Raw genomic sequence first — 20,993 nt, forward strand, 5'->3', positions numbered from 1 at the left:
TTTGGCTTCTGTTTGATGCAGGAGATGAAGGAGTCGCAGGTGTGATGGTGGCAAAAACAAGGATGACCTGGGAACTGAGCAGGAAAGAGAATTGTGACAAAAGCAATATACACAGATATATATTCATACCTGAACACTGAGAATGGATCTGTGACACATTTCCTCGTTCTGTGGAAAAGCAGGAATCATAAGAATTTAACTGATACTAAAACTTGGTTTTCCTTCTCAGTTCCTGAGATTAAACATTTCTCTCCATGAGTTGGCTAAAAGAGATTATCTTGTTTCCAGTTCCTACTTGCAGGTCCATTTCTCTATAGTCTGTTTTTGTATTTGTAACTTGAAACAATTTCTAAAAAGAGTATCACTTAAGCATGTCTGATTTAAAGCGTATCATTAAGCCAATTTCAACTGTTTCAATGCTTAAGTGTTTACACAATAAATTGAGAGTTTCAGAATGTGGAAGGTCTGAGAAATGGAAGGAACAAGGCCACAAATCCATCACTTCACTGATTCTTCTGTCTTTTGGCTAGCATGAAAAAATAATTGAAAAAATAGAAGGCAAGCAAGAAAACAGTCCTCCACTGTTGCTACAGAAGATGCTGTATCATCCCATGGTCAGACTCTAACAGTTGCTACTTTATTAAATTGATAATTTAAAAAAAAAATAAATCTCTATCCTTTGGCATTTAACCACTAATTTTAAATATCAAGAAGCATGAAAAAAGCACCCAGAATCATAACCAGAAAAAATCATCTACCTGTTACAGTGCTTTCCAGGAAGACCTGGCCTAAAATTTACTTAGAGATCATAACTAGTAGCAGGAATAAGAGGAAACAAAAAATAAGAGAAAAATAAATAAGAGGGAAAAATAATAAATATGAGGAAATTTAAAAATATATATATAAAAGAAAATGTCCACCATGTTACTCTTCTCCTTATTTTTAAATCTCAAGATTTATAGGTCTGTGCTATCTCTAGTTTTGGTATCCATGTTTTCTTTTTTTTCCCATTTTCTTGCATTTTTAATTTTTTTCCTATGCTTTCTATTGTCTGCTTTCTCTCCATTCTTTTTCACTTTTTCAAAAAGTTATCAACAGCTAAGTATGAAAGACAGAAATAGACTTTGTAAATCATCAGACAGCTGAACTCTTTTTAGTCTGAAGATCGGATTTGCAACCATTAAAGTCTTTCTACAGGCTGAACTTGTTGCGATATTTCAGCAAAATCTCTTTTTTATTACAGAAACTTCTCACTTTGATTCCACCGTGGAAGGACTTCAGTTTGCAACCAAGGGTTTTAAATGTAAGGAGTAACCTGGAAGAAAGTTACCAGTGTGACTTATTTTTGGTGTGAATCTGTGGCCATCTGCTTTTTTTTTTCCTCCACCAATATCAAGTTCTCTGTCAAAATTGGGATAATTTTTTATTGCTTAGTATAAGGTCACTTTCTGATACCGGTTGGAATGTATCCCTTCTCTTCACGTTTGAGCATGATACGAGGATACTGAAAGTAGCACGAAGGAGGTGTCTGTCCACATGAGGTGTGAACGTCAGGCTCTGGTGTTTAACGCACTTGTCTGAGGACCCCAGATTTTGCTACAGGAACTGGGATGTGAACTGGTAACGATGCCTGCCTGCAGGGAAAGATGGCTTTTTTTTCTGTTTTTAGTTACATGTCTTATCCTGCTTCTGCCTGCTCTTACCTTTCATCTTGTTCCTGATAATTACCTCCCAATCTCGTTATAATGTCAAGTGGAAGAATTCTGCATCAATCTCTCCTTCCCATTCTTTCATCCATAAGTGCACAACTTACATTGTTTTCTCCTGAAATGATGCTTCATGTTTCCCTCCAACTAGGTTCATTTGGGACTGTAGAAATAAGAAGGAAGTTCTGCTATAGACCTGATTCAAACACTCTGGAGGAAAATTGTGTATGGTTTGTGTTAGACGGATAAGACCTATAACTAACACCGGTAATAGGTGACTTCGTGTTTGTTAGAGGTATTCCTTTTGCCATTGTATTTACTTAAAATTCTTATGTAAGGAGAAATTTAAACTAAAAGCAGTTCTTTCCTTATTATTATTTGGTTTTATATTGGGTTTTTCCTTCAAAATTAAGGACTTTTCAACCAGAACAGTAACCTTACTGGTAACAGTTCTGTTACTGAGGAAATTATCCCAGTATCCCTAGTGGAGTGATGGCTTCCCGAGGGAGATGGGCAGCAGAATTTGATGAGCACTTAAGAATAAAATCTAAAATTTTGCTCATGCAAATTTCTGGAAAAAGCCCACAGAGGCAGCAGAAATAATTACATATGTGAAGTGAGCTAAATTGCTTAAGTGACAAATTTCATCCCATGTTTTTAAGACACAATATCATTTTTTTGTTTTGTTTTGTGTTTTCCCAAGGTATGGTTAGATTCATCTATGTTCTTCTTTCTGTGGAGGTTGTAAACAGGGCCAGGCTTCTCTGCCAGCTCTCTCTCACTTCTCTGGAGAAGCACAAAATCGACCTGATGTATGGCTGTGGTCCCTAAAATGTTGCCAAATGTTCAGTGCATATATCTTTGAAGTGCTGTGATGCCTGGATGTGGAGCACTGCAGGTTGGCCTTGATCGTGATGCTGAGGTGTCTGCCACTTTCACCTGCAGAATGAAGGAAGCAACCACAAACTGGAGGAGAAAAACAGAAAGCGAGGTGTGTTGTGAAGGACCAGAAAGAAAAGAGGCTGGTGGGGGCAGGGCAAGATCACAAAGGACGTCTATTTATGACAAAAAGCAGGTCTGCTTGCTGAAATAGCAAGTAATGAAGGTGAGACAGGCAATAAAGAAGGGAGGGAGGTGAAAAGAGAAATCAGAAGAAGATAGTATGGAGGAAAGTATCACTGAAGGACAGCTGTGGATATAGCTTACAGGAAAGAAAAAGTAATTAAGGAGAAAATTCATTTAATCAGAGCAATTAGGAGATAAACTTTCAATTTATAGACTTGTAAACTTATAAAATTTATAAACTAACTTTGTCAATTATGAGATAAACTTTCATTGATAAGGCTGGAAAATTCTTTGTAGTGAGGAGGGTGACAAAAAGACAAATACCACCTCACTTCTGGTGAAAAGGGTGGGAAAAGATCAATGAGAAGAGAAACAAGCAAGTTTAGGTTGTGTGTACTTGTCAGAAATACTTCCCACTTCTGTGGCTTCTAGATCCAGAATATTTAACCATTTCTTCATTTGTCTCCTCTTTCTCATCTTTTGCCTACACCCTTTTCATTGTGTATCAGCTGAAAAGGCAGTGCCTGACTGAAGCTGCACTGAGGTCTAAATTGCCAGTGTCCCCCATTCTCTACTTAAATATTGCACGTAAGCAGTTTAGAAATGCATAAATCTTTATGTTGCACCATTGGCAAAACTCGGTGACTATACTTTTTGATGCATTTTTCATGCGTGTGTGTGTGATTTTCTCCTTTCCTTGGTTGGAAAGATACTGCTCTTCTACAAGGAGCATATTACGGAAAATGTAGTGGGGAGGGAGGTAATTCATGCTGGTCAAAACCTCAGCTTCAGACTTAACCTGATGTACCGTGGCAACAGAAAAGTCGATTTGGTTTCAAGAAAATGTCACCGAAGTGTTACTATTTTCTTCCTACCTTTATTTATTGAGAAATAATTCTGAATGCATCTATTTTCTGTTACTGAATACTGACCTTCCAGAATGCTTGAAATAAAAACCGTTTTCAAAAATCTCACAGCATTTGTGTATGGATAAATTGTTTCATCGTTTTGAAGGGTGTTGCCATTTTAAGTGTACTTTAAAAGCCTGACAGGAGCTTTGATTTGTGAAGTTTATAGATCTTATTTCCTGCCACCTTTTTCCACTTGATTCAGCTAGTGGTGGAGAGTATGCCGGTTTTTGATCTTGAAAGATTTACTTTCTCCAAGTAATTAAAATATTACTACAATATTTGGTGTGCCACATCGGGGGAACTAAGCTTTCATATGGTATGCGAACACCTTATTTGCGCATAGTGTGTCGCATATGCGCATAGTGTGTGTTACGATGTGCAATATATATACTATTTGCAAACTCTTAGAGCCAAAACTGCAGTGTCTGTAGTTAAATGGACGTGTGTCCCTGTAGTATGGCTGAGCCTGGCTTCTGACCAGACTGCAGCTGCTGTTTTGTATGGCTCTGAGAGGGCGAGTGACACCACACCGAGTGTTTTTGTTTTCCGTGGAAACTGTATTCTTCCTTTGTCTTGCACGGTGGTAATGTTAAAGCAGGTCAGGCTTTCCTTACGGAAAATAAATCACGTTAAACTCGCTGTGGTTTCTCATGTGGTAATGCATGTGGAAAAAAAAAAAAAAAAGAGGGAAGCTGAAGCGGTGAGCTTGATGCACGGGGTTGCTTATGCAATGCAGCGCAGTCACTTAGCTGCGGCTGCCTGGAATCCTCGCCCGCTTTTGGGTGGAATCCAGTAGCTCCATCAGAAATAAAAAGAAAGAAAGCGAAAGAAATAAAATAGACAAATCCAACGCTGGGGTACCATAGGCAGCTCTGGCGCGCTGTAGTGACCGCCTTTCTCCCCAGCCTGCGGGGCAGAGTGCGTGGGCCTGGGGCTTCTCAGCACCGGCAGCATCAGCCTCCCACCTGGGTAACGTGCACATTAGTTAGTTTTTAATAATTAGAGCCGACCCCTCGGGCTAACCGAGGGCAGCCCAGCCCTTCCCTGTACGAGGCCTCCCCGGGAGGGGCCGGGGCCGGCTCCCCGCCGCCTCCCTCCCCCTTCCGGGCCGGGCCCGGCCCTCGCACAACCGGGGCCGAGCCGGGCCGGGCCGGGCCGGGCCGCATGGACGAGCGGCTGCTCCGAGCCCTGGGGGGGCTCAGCCTGCAGCCCCCGCCTCGGAGGCGCTTCGGCAAGAGCCTGGTGCTGCTGCGGGGCCTGCCGGGCTCCGGGAAGAGCACGCTGGCCAGGTAAGGGCCGGGCCCGGAGGAGGGGGCGAGGCTGGTGCCGTGACATCCGCTTAGGGCTTCTTAGGGCTTCGCCTCGCAGGGTCTTGGCTCCCTCAGGCCGGTGGAGGGCAAGGAGCCAGCCCTTGTGCAGGCTGCCAGAGCCGAGCCCCAAATGGCCCGGCACAGCCCGGGGTGTGCAGCGGGGCGGTGCCGGGGGGTCCTCGGCGCCCCTCGCTGCTGCTCCGAAACCGGGAACGAGCAAGGCTGGGCTGCGAGGTGGAAATGGAAACGGGGTGTGGGAGCCACCTCTGAGCGCTGCGGGGACGTGTTGCTGGCTGGGAAGGGGAGCAGGAGCCTCGCAGGAAGCTCGGAAAGGCTTCGGAGCTTCGTTGCTGCAGCCACGGGGAGCTGCTTCAAGGACACGCTGCCCATCGCATGGGGGAAGGTGTTTTTAAGGGATTTGTGCCCAAAGGTGCGATTCCAGTAAGCCCCTAAACCACCCCAGCCACGGTATTTGGTGTTCTGTAAAAAGTACCGGGCTAGGGCTTTCTATCTTGTGGTTAATTGCCGACGGTAAGGCAGTTCCTCTGTCTCGCAGCGAGAATTGCCAAGGGCTGGGACTTCTGGTTTCGTGTTGTCTGAGCCCCAGCGGTGTGAGGTAGAGGCAGAAGAGGCTCCCAGAACGGTGAAAAATAGGTGGAAAAGCTCCAAGGGCAGTGCTGTGGGGTGGCACCGCGGCCTGCCCGACACAGCATAGCCCCAGCCTGGCATCGCGATCAGCCTGGCATCGCGATCAGCCTGGTATCTCAAAGCTCCTGGTGTCCCCCTGCTCTCCACCAAAAGATGAACGTTCACCGTGGGTTTCCTCCCGGTGAGGAGAGCGTGCCAGAATGAACGGAGGGATTTGGGGGACGTATCCTCAGCCAATGCAAATAACTTGCCTCTCTTTTTCAGGTCAAAACGCAAGTTTAATTATTAATGATGGATTTACAAAATAAATCGTAAACATTGTTTTAGGCCCGCGTAAGGGGAATGCTTGAAGAACTTGTTCGGCATCTAGCCCCTGCTGATTGTATCATGAACGCTACATGGCTCAAAGGGCAGCTGCGAGAACTGCCTTTAGCACCTCTCCGTTAGCGCTCTCAGATTATGAAAGGACTGTGCCAAGAAACTCTGAGATATACTGTTTCCACGTCCCACACTGTGTATCTTTTGGTGTTGGCAACTGTAATGTGCTAGGCAAGAATATGTTTGTAGAGAATTGGTACAACAAGCACAGTGCGAGATCCAATTGGTGAGGAAAGGTGAGACTTACTTTAAAAATTTGCAGGTAAGCTAATTTTACTCATTCAAATTCATTCTCGCTGACGTTTTTCACTCAAAATATCACACTCAAATATTTGCAACCGTCAGGGTACATGTGCACAGGTGGTGTGGCCAAAATCAGCAAGGACAAGGTCCTTCAGCAGCCCCATTTTTTCTTTTTCTTCTAGGTTCCTCTTGGTTGGTGGTGACAACGCGGGTTTTTTTTATGTCCTCTAGCAGTTACCGTGTTGCCATTTTTTTTTGCCTCCGAGTTTTGCTTACATCATGTTCCATGAATCTTAGGCAAGATTTTTGGCTGTTATTTTTGTTTTCCCACTTTGGGTGCCTTTACAGTTTCAGCTCTCTGCCTGTTGGAAGGAGGAGGGTGGCTGCAGGCTGGCGGGACCCACTGGCCGTCCTCCTTCTCTCCTGTCTCCTAGTGGCAAGTCATTGCTCTGTATCGGTGTGTGCGTGACGAGCACGTTTCCCAGTTTCATAGCTGTTAACTGTGCTCTTGGTTATCAGTATATGCCATTGTTTTAACCTTCGCTCTGTTGTTTCTTCTGGTGCTTTAACACGTCTCCGTTCATTCATTATTCATGTCAGCTACTATTTCTGTTGCAAGCTGTGTGCCTTTACAGCGCTCAGAAATGTCATGAACCGTGAATGTTATCACCAGTGATACTGCAGCTCGCTGATAGAGCATCCCCTTGTCGGTTTGTTGCACCAGACTATTGTCCAGGAGCGAGCTGGGGCTTAGGGCTTGATTCCCTGGCCTTTCAGTGTCACCTGGCACTGTTTGGATACAGCTTTGTAAGATAAAATTACAGCATCTTTGTTAAAACTGTTTCCCCATCCAAGTTGCTCAGAGCAGCGGGAATGACATTGGGACAGATCGGTTCTGGTCTGGTTTTCGGTTCCTGGTAAAGACAGTGAAGGAGCCACCTGAATTTAACAGTCAGGGCAGAAGGAGGATTTAGTCTGCTCACTGCCAGCGTCCAAACTTTTCCAATTACTTCACTGTTAAGGACACACATCCCTGAGTCACCTATTTATTAGGTGATCCTAACTGGTTCCCTCTAACTATTTGCCATACATCACCAGCAGGGTAGGAGAAGAAGGGAGTTAGGAGTTACATCTCCAATAGCCTCCAGCAGATCTGAATAACATCCTCCACCTGAATATGCTCCCTCTCAACTCTACAGTGCATATTTTATGATCAAACAGAGGCAACTCCTAAGAAAACAGGTATCTGAGGTGCAGTAGTGGGTATAGCTTGCCAAAACATCTCCAAAAATCAAGTGAGCAACGTGCAAGCTCATATCTGCTTCCACAACAGACTTTGTTTGTGGTGGAAACGCACAACTCAGCATAACATGTAACCTATTTAACAGTTTTGCTCAAGCACTAGGCTGGGCATGATCAAATATGTAACTCGTCGGCCACTGCTGTTGATTTACCACTTGAAATAGGATTGTTTTTGTGCTCCCTTATGAAGCATAGCGTGAACAGTCATCCAGAACAGGTGACAAAGAAACAGAAGGGAAAAATACATTGGCACTGAGGAACTGGTGCTTTGTGTTCTCCAGTTCTCTCTGCTGCATTTGTCTGGTTCCTCCCTGCACTCCAGTCCCTTCTCCAGCCCTGCCATCGGTGGGATCCCGAATCAGCCCGTCCCTTGTCGCCAGGATCCCGACCCTACGGGAGAATTGCAGCACAGTTCACGGACTTTGCCTATTAGCTCTGCAGCTCCTGCTTCCAGATGGTAACACACTGTCAACATTTACCTGTGTATGCGACATGCTCGTGCTTCAGGTCCTTCTGAATGCTCGTATTGACCGCTGCACGCAGCCTGCTGCGGTACAGCACAGCTGCTGCTCGCGTCCCGCCGGCGAGACGTGGAGGCACTGCCGTGGTGCCTGGCAGCCCCGCGCCGGGTCAGAGTCCTCAGGGCACTCACTGCAAGTTACCAAAGCACTGCAGGCAGCTGATAGCGCTGTGCCTGTGCTCTGGTTCTCATTTTTCTCATTTTCTGCTGAAACTGAATGCTGAAAAGCCACAGGAAGGCTTTTTGTTAGCGACCAGCACAAGTTGCTGTATGCGGTGCTAGCACATAAACGTTAGGATCTGCGTTATGTTGGAAGGAGGTTGTATCTTGAAACTCTACCAGGCCTGAGATCTGCCTGGCACACAGTTCTGTTAGTTTTTACGAATGCTGAAAACTCTCCTTCCAATCTTTTTGCCAGACTGAATATCGGACATCCATTCACTTCCAGAGTTTCTGATGGAAAAACGTGACAGCCTATGAAATGCAGTCAGGGCCTTTTTTTTTTCTCCAGGGACATTATTAGTGAAGGTGGGGACTTCCCTCAAGTCCTATCCTTGTATCCAGCTAGTTGAAATCCTGGCTAGTAATTTTGTTGTCTGTGAGGATGAAATATATACGGTTAAAATCGGAATTGATTGTTTAAAAGCACTGAAGATGCTATTAATAAAAAGGGGACTTCAAAAACTGTATAAATCATGGGAGCAGGTCCTCAGATGGATAACTTAGAAGGCTTCAAAACCCCTCTCTGTGAGCTCGTACACTTGTATTTTCAACAGAAATGCTCTTTTTTAGTCATTGCAACCATGGTAAACCTGAGCAGAGTGAAGAGCAGGTGAGTGCACCGAGAGCCCACGCTGGTCAGAGGCGTCCCTGCAGCTGATGCTGGAGCTGGCAACGACGCTGGAGCCTCTGCACACACCGAGGGCTCCCGGAGGGTGTGAGCAGTCCCCGGGCCCTGCCAGCAGTTCGCTGCTTCTGTGCCATAAGCATCTGAAAGCTTTTTTTTCCCCAACTGCATCGGTCTGAGGAGGTACTTCACCTAGCTTGGAAATCTGCTTCCCCCTGGGAAGGGGAAAGAAAGGGAGGAGAGCAGGTTTGTGTCTGTGACAGAGCATAGTGTAACTGCTGCAAGGCAGCTGAGATATGGAGCAATTAAATATCGTGTAGGCAAATTAATACTGAACTTTTGACAGATACTGTTGGTCACAATGCAGTGCTTAAAGTTCAGTGGCTTTTCTTCAGTGCAGACTTAGCTTGTAAGTACCCTTTGACCTTGCAAAGAGATTTCTGTTTTCTTTTCGTCCTTAGTATGGTTTATGCTTACTGATCTAACTGCAATGGGTGCTGCTCGGAATTTATTAATAAATAACACTGGGCACAAGTCCTCCCATTTTGTATATTTAGCTCCAGTACAAGCATTAATATTGCACAGAGGGATCAGGAGTCTAATGGGGTAATGTAAACCCTTTAATCTACATCAACTTCTGGTCCTATGTAGATCTCAATGGCTAGAGTCTCAAGCAAAATATCAAAGTATCTTGGGTGCAAATGATTTTTTTTTTTTTTGCAAGTGAAATTAAAAGGGACAGAACAAACAGAACGGGACAAGATGGCAGGAAACAACTGTAAGCTTTGGAGTCAGTTTGGTTGTTGTAGAAACCAAGTGTTAAAGACAGCAAAACAAGCTTAATGTTTTGTTATGTTGCTATTAGTACGATTTTATTTGTTTAGTATGAGTATAGTAAACGTGCCAGTAATCCATAGCTCTGAACACATTTTGTGCCGTATTTTTCCTCCTTTGAATTACCAGTTTTATCTACTTTATTACCAGGGATATGAAGATAGTAAACTGAATTTACAGGTAATCACACACTGCTTAAGTTGCTTACATATCAGAGCTCTCTTTTAGCATTTAAAATGCTAAGAAGTGTTTTAAAAATTTGCGCTGTGATAATATTTTGAAAGGAAATACCAAAGAAGAAAACCATATTGAGATCTTTTATTAATATGTACAGTTTTATGTGCATCTTAATAGGTAAAGGGACAACATGTTTTAGCACAGTCAGCTTTCTAGAGAAGAGATTGTCATGCAGATGGATGAAACAGGAAAGGTAAGGTACTGAATTACCCAGAGCTAAATTTATCAGTGTGTCAGCGTGAGAGCAAACAGATAAGCATTAGGTGCTCACATGCTCTTCGTGATAAGAAGTATTTGCATGGGACCAAAATTAATTTTTTTTTAAACATTTTTGGATCTTTTTGTCCAGCAGTAATTAGGTGAATAAAACATCTCTTCTGAGCTAGAAGGTAACTACGTGCAGCTGCTAAGCAGTATGTAATTCAGGGGCTGCAGCACGGCGCTGTGAGGTTGGCCTTGGCCGGTCAGTCAGCAGCGAGTCTCCGCTCCCTGTGGCAGTGGCTACCCCAAAATAATATGAATTAATCAGCAGATGATGGAAATTACAGCGCAGGTGAAACAAGTCAGAAGTCGGCCTTTGTTCAAGGAAAAGCAAAGTGCAATCCGAGCGAAGAATTGCTGCTGGCAGGCAGGTTAGGATGAAATTGGTAAGTAAATGGCTGGAGCAGAGCTGGAGATGACAGAATTAAGCCTTTTCTGTCTGCCTGTCTGGTTTTTTGCCGATAACCTAGCAGGACCTTTTCCCCTGCTGTTGCTCAATTAGATAAGGCATTGAGAAATTGTTGTTTTGTAGCTTATGGGGATGGAAGAGCAGTGTTTTATCGAGGACGCTGAAATGAGTCACAGGCTGAAGACTATGTGTGGCGTGAGATAGCAGGGCAGCGACATTCATGTCTGAGAGTCACAAGGTTTCTGGACTGGCCTTACTTTCTTCTCTCTTGGCTTTTGGGGCCCTGAGGAGATAAGAAAGGAGCGAGATGATGCCGTGGGCTCTCCCTGGCTTCTTGCAGGGATTCCCTCCTTCCCTCTTCTTCCCAACACTGCCTTGACTGACAAACTAAACAGTTCAGCCTGTAGACACAAATAAGATGAAAACACAAACAGAAACCCAGTTTTGCATTAAGATTTTTTTTTAATGTTCTCTGAGGACTAATTTTCAGGAAGGATCCTTCAAATTCAAGCAACTGTATCAGGGCATTTTCATTCCCTAGAGCCAGCCGCTGCCTGAAAGGCACCCGGTCAGCTTGCAGCAGGACGCTGCCAGATCTCATCCCAGCTGTGAGTGGGCATCACTGTGGGACACGCGTCAACGTGAAGAGAAGGGGGTTGCCCTTGGCTGTTGACCACAGGGGACCTACCTCCTTTATGGATATGCTGCATCTGGGGCTGCCAAGCCAGGCTATGCAAATCTGTCTACAAAACATTAAAAAATGGAAGTCAAAGAAAAACGACTCAACTCGACAAGAAGAGGGCAAAGTAAAACAGGGACAAGTGAGAAGCAGAAAGAACCAGAAAATAATAGGAAATGTTGACTAATCCCTCTCATACTTGCTTGTACATTAAAAAAATGAGCTACATGCTTTACAGACAAAAAAAGAAGAAGAACAAAGAACAAGACAAAGCTGATAATACAGACCATCCTTACTAAATGGCAAACCATTCCTCCTTGTTATCTTCAAAAATCTCTCTGTAGTGAAACTCCCATAATGGAGTTGCCTTTTGAGACTCACTTCCATGGGATTAGCAGTATTTTTTAAAATGTATGTTCATACCTTCTCAAATAACTCAGAAAATTGAATTTATTAATATGATTAAAGACTCCTGTTGGCAGTCCATTGTAGATCTCTCTGCTGAATTAAAGAAATCAAACATGCCTTTAAGCTCCGTTCCTTTCCTCCTGCATGCCCACCTACTGATTACATTATTTTCAGATCTCTTTAATCTGGGATTTTCAAAACGAAGGACTGTGCAAATTTGCAGAGCATTCATACTGCTCTTGATGCAATGTTCTTTGTTAAAGGCATGTGTTTGCATATACTAATCCTTCTTTCATTGTGTTGTGTTTTTTTTTCCAGACAACTGAAATATGACTATCCCAGTGCTGTAGTTCTTAGTACTGATGACTTCTTTACTAGAAATGGTGTATACGTGTTTGAGCCTGACTTCCTAGAGGATGCACACAAATGGAACCAAAAGAGAGGTGACTGAAATTGATCCAGTCTTTTGTCGGCATAGTTTCGCTTTTCAGTATGTCTTTAAATTGAGTCCCCAGATAAAAATATCTCAAAGTAGTGTCACGCACTGAAGTTCATGGTGAACCGGTTAAAAAGTATTTGCCACTTCTGTTTTTATTTTGTAGCACTAAAGAGAGGAATTTAAAATGAATAAATGTTGGTGATAGATACTATTTTTGAAAGTAAAACTGTGACTATTAGGTAGCCCTGCTGAAGCTTGATTGACAGCAGGTGGCATGCAAATACCAGCACTGCAGCTGCTCAGCACAGCTGTATGCCTGGCATTGTGCACACTACAACTCCTTAGGTGTCTGTCCTGACCTAGAAGCGGGTGTCGGTGAGGAATTAGTGATAGGCAGGAGGAAAACTTCCAAACTTCCATAGTTTAAGAATGAAATGACCTTCGTGTCTGAGAGAAGAATGTCACACATATTTGAGGCTGTGCTCTGAACTCACTTAGAGCATTGGCAAACGTACCTTGAGATCATAAAACAGACATCTTTAGCAAATAATTGTCACTCATACTTGCTGTAATTACCTAAATATGTCTAAATGTGTTCTACACGGGTTTCAGATCTTGCTACTGAGCACAGCCACCAGCTGCATCACCTGCAGGAAACACCTGCTGGGTGCTGACCTCTGTGTTTGGGTGGTAGCTACAAACCCAAGTCTGGCGGGGAGCCACGCGTGCTAGGAGTGGGCAAGGAAAGGACACTTCTAGGCTAGAAAGACCTGGCTCAGTCTGTTACTTAATACGTTTTAGCTTTACTTAATGTGTTACATTACAGCACGCAAAGCAATGAAGAATGGGAAAAGCCCGGTTATTATTGATAACACCAACATCCATGCTTGGGAAATGAAGCCGTATGTGATGATGGTAGGGAAAGCTATGATTTATTGCTTTTACATGCTCAGCTGTGACATTTCAGAGGTGATCTGACTGAAACAATTCTTAACAAGGCTAAAAATAATTACTTCCATTTTCCCTCAGTCCTCTAATTATAGTTAATAATTTATATTGGGAAGACATAGGGAAAAAGGTGCCTATGCACTTATTTTATCTAGCCAGCTATATACCTCAGTGAAGGCAAAATTACTGAAAAGATTAACAGTCTTTGGACTTGCCCTGTAGCTTCTTGGCAATCAGACAATTCTCAACAGTGACATGAGTATGACAGTTTCCAAACTGTTGAATCTGAAACTGACCAAATATAAGAGTTTCCAAAGCTGACAAACATATCCCGATATGACTCAAAATTTTAGTTTATGACTTGTGAAAAATACACCCGAAAGAGTCTTGGAAGGTGCATTGGAACCTCTTTTTATCAGTGCTGGCAGACATAGCATTTGTTGCCAATATCTTTAGTACAGTTTCATAGTATGGCCTGCCTGATAACATTATACTCATGCTTATGCACAGCTATAAGTTCTTGGGTTCTGATCATGTTAGTTAAGTAATTTGGGTCTAGGTATTGCTTTTATGGGAGCTCAGAAGAGGCAAGAATTAATAGTGGTGCTGGAAACCCTGGACATGTTACTGCACTAGAGGAAGTTGTGAATGTTTGAGGGTGACTGTGAAACAAGTGAGAGATCAAAGCTAGAGGTGTACAAGATGTAAAAAGAAAGATCGAGTCCCCCTGCCTCCTTTCTGCTATTATATCATGTCTTCAGGAGGCAATGTTCCCCCCTCCAAATCAAAACCCCAAAAGCAATCAATAAATGTTAGCCATATATGTATGTGTGTATATATATGTACATACACACATATACATGTAAATGTACATATATATGTAGATACAAATATGTTGCTTTACCATAAAAAAAATCAAGACCTGTAGACTGAGTGACTGGAAATAGCACAACGCTCCCAGAAGCTCTAGGTTGGCACAGCCAACCTGTGGCTCTTGGACCTTCTGTGACTGCCAGAGAGCTCCCGCGGCAGAGCACCATCGCTGTGGGGAGCAGGGTGCTGGGGGAATGCCGAGGCAGGGTTTGCTGGGAGACCCAAATCATTTGATGTAAGGGGAATGGACTAGCAGGGAGTCAGACCGACACCGTGGTGGGAGTCATGGTGAGCTTCTTCCTTCTGGCTCCTGGAGATGCATGATACATCTCTTAACCCAACAAAAATCTCAGGGGGGGTGGAAGATTGGCTACTCCTGGATTCGGTGGCCATAAATCTAAAACTTGTGTGTGTACTTCTTCAGGCACGTGAAAATAGCTACGAAGTTATATTCCGAGAACCAGATACACCCTGGAAGTTCAATGTTCACGAACTGACAAGGTACATCTTTTTCTCTTTGACACAGCAGACAGCTTCTCACTTTCCTCTTCATACACCCGAAAATGTAACCTGGCAAATGACAACAGAAGGGCTGTTGTGGAAAGTTTCTGTTACTCAGTGTCCAGTCTGTAGCAAATTCAGCCTCCAAAGAGCTGAAGTGAGTCAGCCAATAGGAAAAGCTACCTACCTGAAGAGTGTACGTGTACCGCAAGCCTGTTGCAGCAGGTGCCCCAGTTTTCATTCTCTATTTTGAGCAGCACTCTCTATGTTTGGACACAAGACACCTCTAAGCACCACAGAAAATATTCAGACTTACGTTCCTAAAAAATATAACCATAATAAATATTGTCTAGCTGTAGCATGGTGGGATGCTACTGTAATCACGCTCAAGAAATGAGGTTATAGAGGAGCTCTCTAAAGGTCTTAACACATGCAGAAGGGATACAATGAATATATCAACTCAGCATAATGTGGTAGGATACAGACGTAGGCAAACATGTCTGACTAGTGGGTGCAGGGTTAATGGTTTCATTACTGCAAAATGCAGGCTAATCTCCTAGCCTTTAACCAAGCAGCTGTAAAGTACATTGCAATGCAGAGTGCACACCCACCTCCTGGATCCAGAAGCTACCACGCTAACTTGTTACCACAATGGAGTAGGGCATGCATACTTCATTCAGACTGATCCATTTCTGCTTTGCACCAGCTAGGAACTCTAGTCAGGAATCAGCATCGTTCCTTCTGGGCACGACAAATGGCAAAGAGGCTCCTGGCCCAGAGCTTCACCAGAATCAGTTTCACCAGCACCATCCAGGAGTGGTTTGTAGGGCAGAAACAGATCTAACTAGTAGTCGTTAATTATAGGCCGAGCTAATTGGTAACTTGTATTTTTTTTTTTTTTTAATAATTATTTGAAACAAGTCAGCTTTTGCAGTAGCCTGCCAGGACTGTAAGGCGAACTCAAACACCTGCAGTTTGGGGCAGCGTTTTGGCAGACGATTCAGGGACATCTGATAGTTGCTTCCAGTACCTCCAGCGCTGGCTGCAGGTTTCTTGATAGCAGATAAATATCCTAGCATTACCCTAGGCTCTCTAGGTACCTAAACCTTTAGTCCCCCAAGCTACTGTGAGCAGTGTATATCTCCCATAAGATGACAGGTAGCTCTTGCCAGAGCTCTGTTTTTGCATCCTGTACACCCCCTGTAAGGCACAGGATGTCAGTCTTGAAGTACATCACCATTCCCAGCTGCTTGGGCAGAAAAAAGGAAGGAGCAGGGGCTGGTTTGTTCTGATCGATTCTGGTTCTGCGTCGTCTTTGCAGTCGTGCTGGTTGCTGACCCCCCCGGTGCACGCTGTCCACGCGTAGGGCACTGGCTGCTGGTGGGTCTCATGCCCATGACAAGTGGGCTGCTGCAGCTGGAAACCTGCTGCATTGCTTTCACCTTAGTTTCAACAGAGGAAAAAAAAAACATTTCAAGCACTCCAGGACTTGCGTACAGCAAGACTTTAAAAATATAGCTGCAAGACAAAGACACAGTAGATCACTAACAGGGCATTGTAGAGCTAAATGGTAAATATAAGGCTAGTCAGAGCTCACAAACTCACAGAGACACAGAAGTACCTGGCGGTCTTTGGAAAGACTGTTTCTGGTTTGTCCAGAAAGCCCTGCATGTTTGAGCATACTGCTCCCCTCTTCCCAGGCTTACTTTCATTTATATATTTGCCCTGGAGTCACTGTGTGTGGCCATGGATAGCTTCCATTACAAACAGTGAAGTCTTGTTTCCCTTTCCACTTCCTTCCCCTTATTTTTATTTCATAGAATCATTAAGGTTGGAAAAGGCCTCCAAGATCATCTGGTCCAACCATTTCCCTACCACCAATGTCACCCACTAAACCATGTCCCTAAAATTACATGCAATGTCTCCTCTCCTCCCTACCTCATCGTGTGTTTCTTTTGAGTCTTCCACCCCTCTGGTTTCACGTACGGAGAACAAACCTGTGTTTTACAGATGCAAATTCCCAGCTTTTCTTCCCCACGCCTCTTGTCTCCGTGCTTGCTACAGCGTCACCAGCAGCACCATCTCCCCCATCATTTCTGCCCATTCTGCTCCAGATGAGAGGATTTTTTTTTTTTTTCCCCACGCAGATCTGTGGTCCTTCTAAAGCAACAGATCTGCGACCTCTACACCTGCCATTTTTTTGCCTTTCTCCAGAAGTATGAACGTTCATCCCGGTGCTGACAAGCTGTTGGCTCTAAAACCCAGCAATATTCATATAACATACAGGGCTTCTACCTAGCTCTTTCTTACCTGGCTGTTTCAGCACATTTGTTCAAGCTCTTCTGGACTCGCTGCCCACAAAAATGTGTGGGTTACTTTTTCCAGCAGTCACTACAATACCGATGAGAAGGAGGTGGCAGCGACCAACAGTTTAGCCAAAAAACAAAACAAAACAAAACAAAAGAACAGCTAGAAATGGCTCACCAAGCACAAGGAGCAATGTCTAGCAAACTTAAGATAACCTGTAATGTATTTTCTGCTACTGTTGACTCTACAGAAGAAATATCCATGACGTCCCTCGACAGAAGATACAACGGATGAAAGAAGAATACGAGCACAACGTTACCTTCCACAGCGTTCTCCATTCCGAACAGCCCAGCAGAGATGACAGAAGCGCCACGGGACCGAACACAGCTTATGGCCTGGGGGCCCGCTCCAGCCCCCCGCCGGCCTTCTCACACAGAAGACCTCGCCCGGCACGCACAAACACTGTGCCGTTTCACTGAGGGGTGGAGGCCACTGTACGTGTTTTACTTATCAGGGTATCAAAGTCTCTAGTTTTACCTTTTTTAAACAATTTTTTATTCTTGTATTTTCCTACTGCATTTCAAAACCAGACTTTTATTTCTTAAAAGTCTTTAAGTGTCGCTAGATTATGATCTCACAGCTCTTCCTGGCTGATTGCCCTCTTATCTCTGGCACAAACTGCATGCCCTCGTCCCTCTTCCTTCACTAAAATTCATTCATGCTTATGGTGACATCTATGAGCTTGTCCTTTTTTTTTTTTTGCATTGCTCTCTGTCACTGCCAGAGAGCACTGAATACTCTTAGATTCTTTTTTTTTTTTTTCTTCTTAACAGCCCATGTGTCCAATTCCTTAATTCCTTCGCCATGCACTGGTCATTTCTTGCAGTTTTGCTACGGTATAAGCTTTTCCGTCTTCCCATTCTTGTCTAGCACGACTGCTAACTTTCAGAGAGGCAAATTCAATCATGGAAAAGGTAGTTCCAAGAAAGCGTAGCAAGATTTGATGCTCTTCTAAATCTACACATCTTCTGCCTGCTTTTATGTTGTTCTTACCTTACCGCTAACAGAGCCAAACAGCATCTCCAGCCTAAAGGAGGAAAACTAATGCTTTAAACTGTGCCTTTTATCTTGCGGAGACTTAGCAGGAGGCAGAGTTCAGTTTCCTGACGGAAAGAGCACCAGCTGTGTGCTTGCTAACTTTAAGGTGGTACTGGGCTACAGAGGCAGCTGTAAATAGCCGAAGCACAGGGCTGCTGACTACCTGGACTCAGGAGGACAAACGGTGTTGCGCAAAATGACAACTTAAGAAAGGAGGGGGGAGAAAGTGTTAGTAAGGGGAGAAAACAACTCCTTCCACCACAGTGCAGAGAAGCCATTGACTGACAGCTGGCTGAGGAAAAGAAGCTATCCTGCAGTCGTTTCATCAATTTTATAACATCCTGCTGATAGGTCTTTGTCAACAAGGCTCACAAAACATTATTGTAAAACTCGGCATTTGTGATGGCAATTTTCTGTAAGTAGGCACAGAACATTTGGCAGTGGCTATAGAAGAGGGCAGTAGCAAGGTATTCTGTAGTAGGAAATGAAGACAGCTCACCCAGATGATGAAGAAACACAGGTGCAGCTGCTGTTCCTCTGCCAGTCCAGTGGACAGAAGCATCAAGGAGTACGTTAGTCCCGTGCAAAAGCTAAGCTGGCTGTAGGAGTCTGTATAAAGCAGTAGGGGGGGGATTAATTAGTTTTTACTTTTATTTTTTGACTCAGGCTGCATGTAAAGCAGCATGATCACCATTGTAAATAATCGTTCATTAAAGGGTTTAGGGCACCTGCAGTATCGCACAAAGTTCTTAAGCGAAGCTGCTGTCACCCTCTTACACTCTCCAGTCCCACTGCAGTGCCCAGCTTGGCTGCGGGAGCTGCCCTCAGTCCTGCACTCGAGCCAAGTTGGTGGCACAGGGCTGCAGAAAGGTCACCAGGAGGGAGCCGCTGCCATCCTTCTTTGACACCTGAAGGGCAAGGGGGGGCTGGACAACAGCATAAGTAAACCATGGAGTCAGAGCCTGCCGAGCAGAACTGCTTCTCTTGTGCAGAAGCTCCGGTTTTGAAAATCTTCACCTGCAGAAGTTAATGAGAATGAAATCATGACTAGAAGTACTAACTCCCTCCTGGCAGAAAGAATTTGGGATGAAATTAAGGGTCTGGCTTTCTTTCATAACATTTTGGCTTAAAGTAGTACCTCTAACTAAGAATGACCAAGGATTTATTATTACTATTTTTTTTAATCCTTTTACTATGAATCAGTCATAATTACAGCTGTTTTCTAGAACTCTTTTAGCACTGCATGGAAATTTTAAGGAAAACATTACAGAACCATGCCAGAATTACAGAGGAGTATCTCAGAATTAAACTGCTATGTTTGGTTCCAATAAACTTAGACAATTGTTGATTTTGCCCTGTGCTACTTCTGACAAACAACTATGCTAATGCTACAGCTGGTAACAAAAGAGGTTGCTTGAGACTGAAACAAAGACCCTGCCAGAATTCAACAACACATCAGAATCAAAGTAATGGGTTATAAAACCTCCAGCCAGAGTGATGCTGGTGTATGCAACGTTTGTGTGAGAAATGTATGATTATTCAACTTCAAATCATTTGTTCTGCAGATGAAATGCCCTTTCAGGAGTTTTTGTAATATAACTTTATTAAATACAATTGGGATTTAATGTACAAAGTAAAAATCATTTAAACTTGAAATATATACAGTACTGTACATGTGTATCTAGTAGCATTTTCGGGATTTTCGTCTTTGCAGCATCCTGTGGGTTGATAACGAGCCCCCAAGTTCCTTTGCGTCCTTCTGAAGAGCCTCAGCTTCTTCAGAACTGCTTTTTAATAAGTTCTTTGCTTCCTCAGCTGCTCTGGAACTATGTTTGGGTGAAAGATCATCAGATAAATTAGTAGCTATTGTGCTGTTTTCATTTACACCCTCAGTCTTCTTTTCTTCTGGTAAAGTATTCATGAGTGCTTGCGTATTAATCATTGCCAGTTCTTCATCAGCAACCAGGTCATTAACGGGAACACGGACAGCTTCTCTCACTTTTCTGCTGGGGGTAACAAAACCCACATTCGGATTTGTTTCTTTTGCTGACTTGCTACGCTGTAAGCCCAAACTTCGCGGCGGCTGAAATGCCTTTTTTAGAGATGGAGAAATGGTCGAACAGATCGGTGTCAGTGGCGGAGGGACAGGTATGCAACTGAGGAAGTCCATTGCTTTTCTCTTTTTGCTGTTTTTGGGATTGTCTTCATCAGTTACAGCAGACGAAGGGGTTTTTGCTGACCCTTGTGGGACGAGTTTCATATTCGGTGTGCTGGTTGACAAAGGCCTCAGATGCTTACTTTCCATTTTAGAAGATGAGATCTGGTTAAAAAGAGAAGTTTTACGTTGAATAGAAAATCCATTAGTAGTAGTAGCAGTAGTTGAACTTCCTGAACTACTTCCATAAAACAGGGAAAAAAATAACTGATAGAAAAATGCTCTATCATTCACAGCCAAGTTAACTTTAGTCTGATATCTTCTGAAAGTGACTAATGTTATTTTTTCAAGTACTGGTGCATGGTAAGTCACCATTTACACACACATTAAGACAGCACATTTACATTGCTTCTGAGAACTAAGCTAAATGTATGGGAACTTTCCTGTGCCAGCTGGTAAGAATTCAAAGGAGTCACTGCAAAAATGAGTTAATTGAGTCTTCTGCATTGGATATATCCTCAACAGGTTGTTAAATAGGGAAAAATGAAGGAAAAAGGGGTAGAATAAAAACCATGAATACATGCAAGATACCCACTACACAGCACTGCAACACATGCTCGAGAATATCTTTTATTGCTCATTTTTTTTTCAATTTGATTAATATATTTAATAAATTGATATATACCACTAAACATTCAGAACATTAGTACTGTCTCTGAAATGGGAAAGGATGCTTTACAGACTGCATTTTAGTCCTCAAGAATTGATCTGAAGTCGGTGTGTTTCCACCTCCCTCACAACTATTGGCTGGAAAAATTTTAGTTCCGATTCACTCTGTATTGCACATCAAGAACAACTTGCCACCAGCAGCCTCGATGGGAAGCAGAGTACTATTTAACTCAATTTTTGGAAAC

The 20,993-nt window shown here is 43.5% G+C and overlaps 3 protein-coding genes and 1 long non-coding RNA gene across 12 annotated transcripts in view; 3 read left to right on the plus strand and 1 right to left on the minus strand.

Annotated features, from left to right (window-relative positions):
* The window catches only part of N4BP2L2 (NEDD4 binding protein 2 like 2), a 48,628-nt gene extending 44,884 nt beyond the window's left edge, over nt 1-3,744 (plus strand). For all 6 annotated transcript variants that reach the window (XM_080577419.1, XM_080577420.1, XM_080577418.1 and 3 more), the window contains one exon: nt 1,244-3,744. The gene's annotated coding sequence lies outside the window, so the exon portion shown is untranslated. The remainder of the gene's footprint in view (nt 1-1,243) is intronic.
* A 925-nt stretch (nt 3,745-4,669) lies between these two features.
* The window catches only part of N4BP2L1 (NEDD4 binding protein 2 like 1), a 28,845-nt gene continuing 12,521 nt past the window's right edge, over nt 4,670-20,993 (plus strand). Inside the window, exons 1-5 of one of the 2 annotated variants that reach the window (XM_080577432.1) lie at nt 4,692-4,971; nt 12,077-12,201; nt 13,024-13,112; nt 14,443-14,519; nt 17,077-19,596. In XM_080577432.1, coding sequence (XP_080433558.1) covers nt 4,847-4,971; nt 12,077-12,201; nt 13,024-13,112; nt 14,443-14,519; nt 17,077-17,305 — 645 coding nt within the window. In that variant the 5' untranslated portion in view covers nt 4,692-4,846 and the 3' untranslated portion in view covers nt 17,306-19,596. Of the gene's footprint in view, nt 4,972-12,076; nt 12,202-13,023; nt 13,113-14,442; nt 14,520-17,076; nt 19,597-20,993 lie in introns of those variants that run through there. The other variant, XM_080577433.1, reaches the window with a different exon arrangement.
* On the plus strand, nt 5,927-12,070 carry LOC308188440. Of its 2 annotated transcripts, none has more exons than XR_013945505.1 (3): nt 5,927-6,280; nt 10,351-10,648; nt 11,149-12,070. It is a non-coding gene; the product is annotated as an uncharacterized lncRNA (long non-coding RNA). The 2 variants fall into 2 exon arrangements; XR_013945506.1 differs by lacking the exon at nt 5,927-6,280 and adding an exon at nt 6,287-10,194 and having other exon boundaries at nt 10,354-10,648.
* Nucleotides 17,656-20,993, minus strand: part of BRCA2 (BRCA2 DNA repair associated) — a 47,116-nt gene continuing 43,778 nt past the window's right edge. For both annotated transcript variants that reach the window (XM_080577403.1, XM_080577402.1), the window contains exon 27: nt 17,656-20,244. In XM_080577403.1, the coding sequence (XP_080433529.1) occupies nt 19,606-20,244 (639 nt within the window). In that variant the 3' untranslated portion in view covers nt 17,656-19,605. The remainder of the gene's footprint in view (nt 20,245-20,993) is intronic.

The sequence above is a fragment of the Anser brachyrhynchus genome, assembly GCF_964034855.1.
Source record: "Anser brachyrhynchus genome assembly, chromosome: 1".
In the NCBI taxonomy this organism is placed as follows: Eukaryota; Metazoa; Chordata; class Aves; order Anseriformes; family Anatidae; genus Anser; species Anser brachyrhynchus.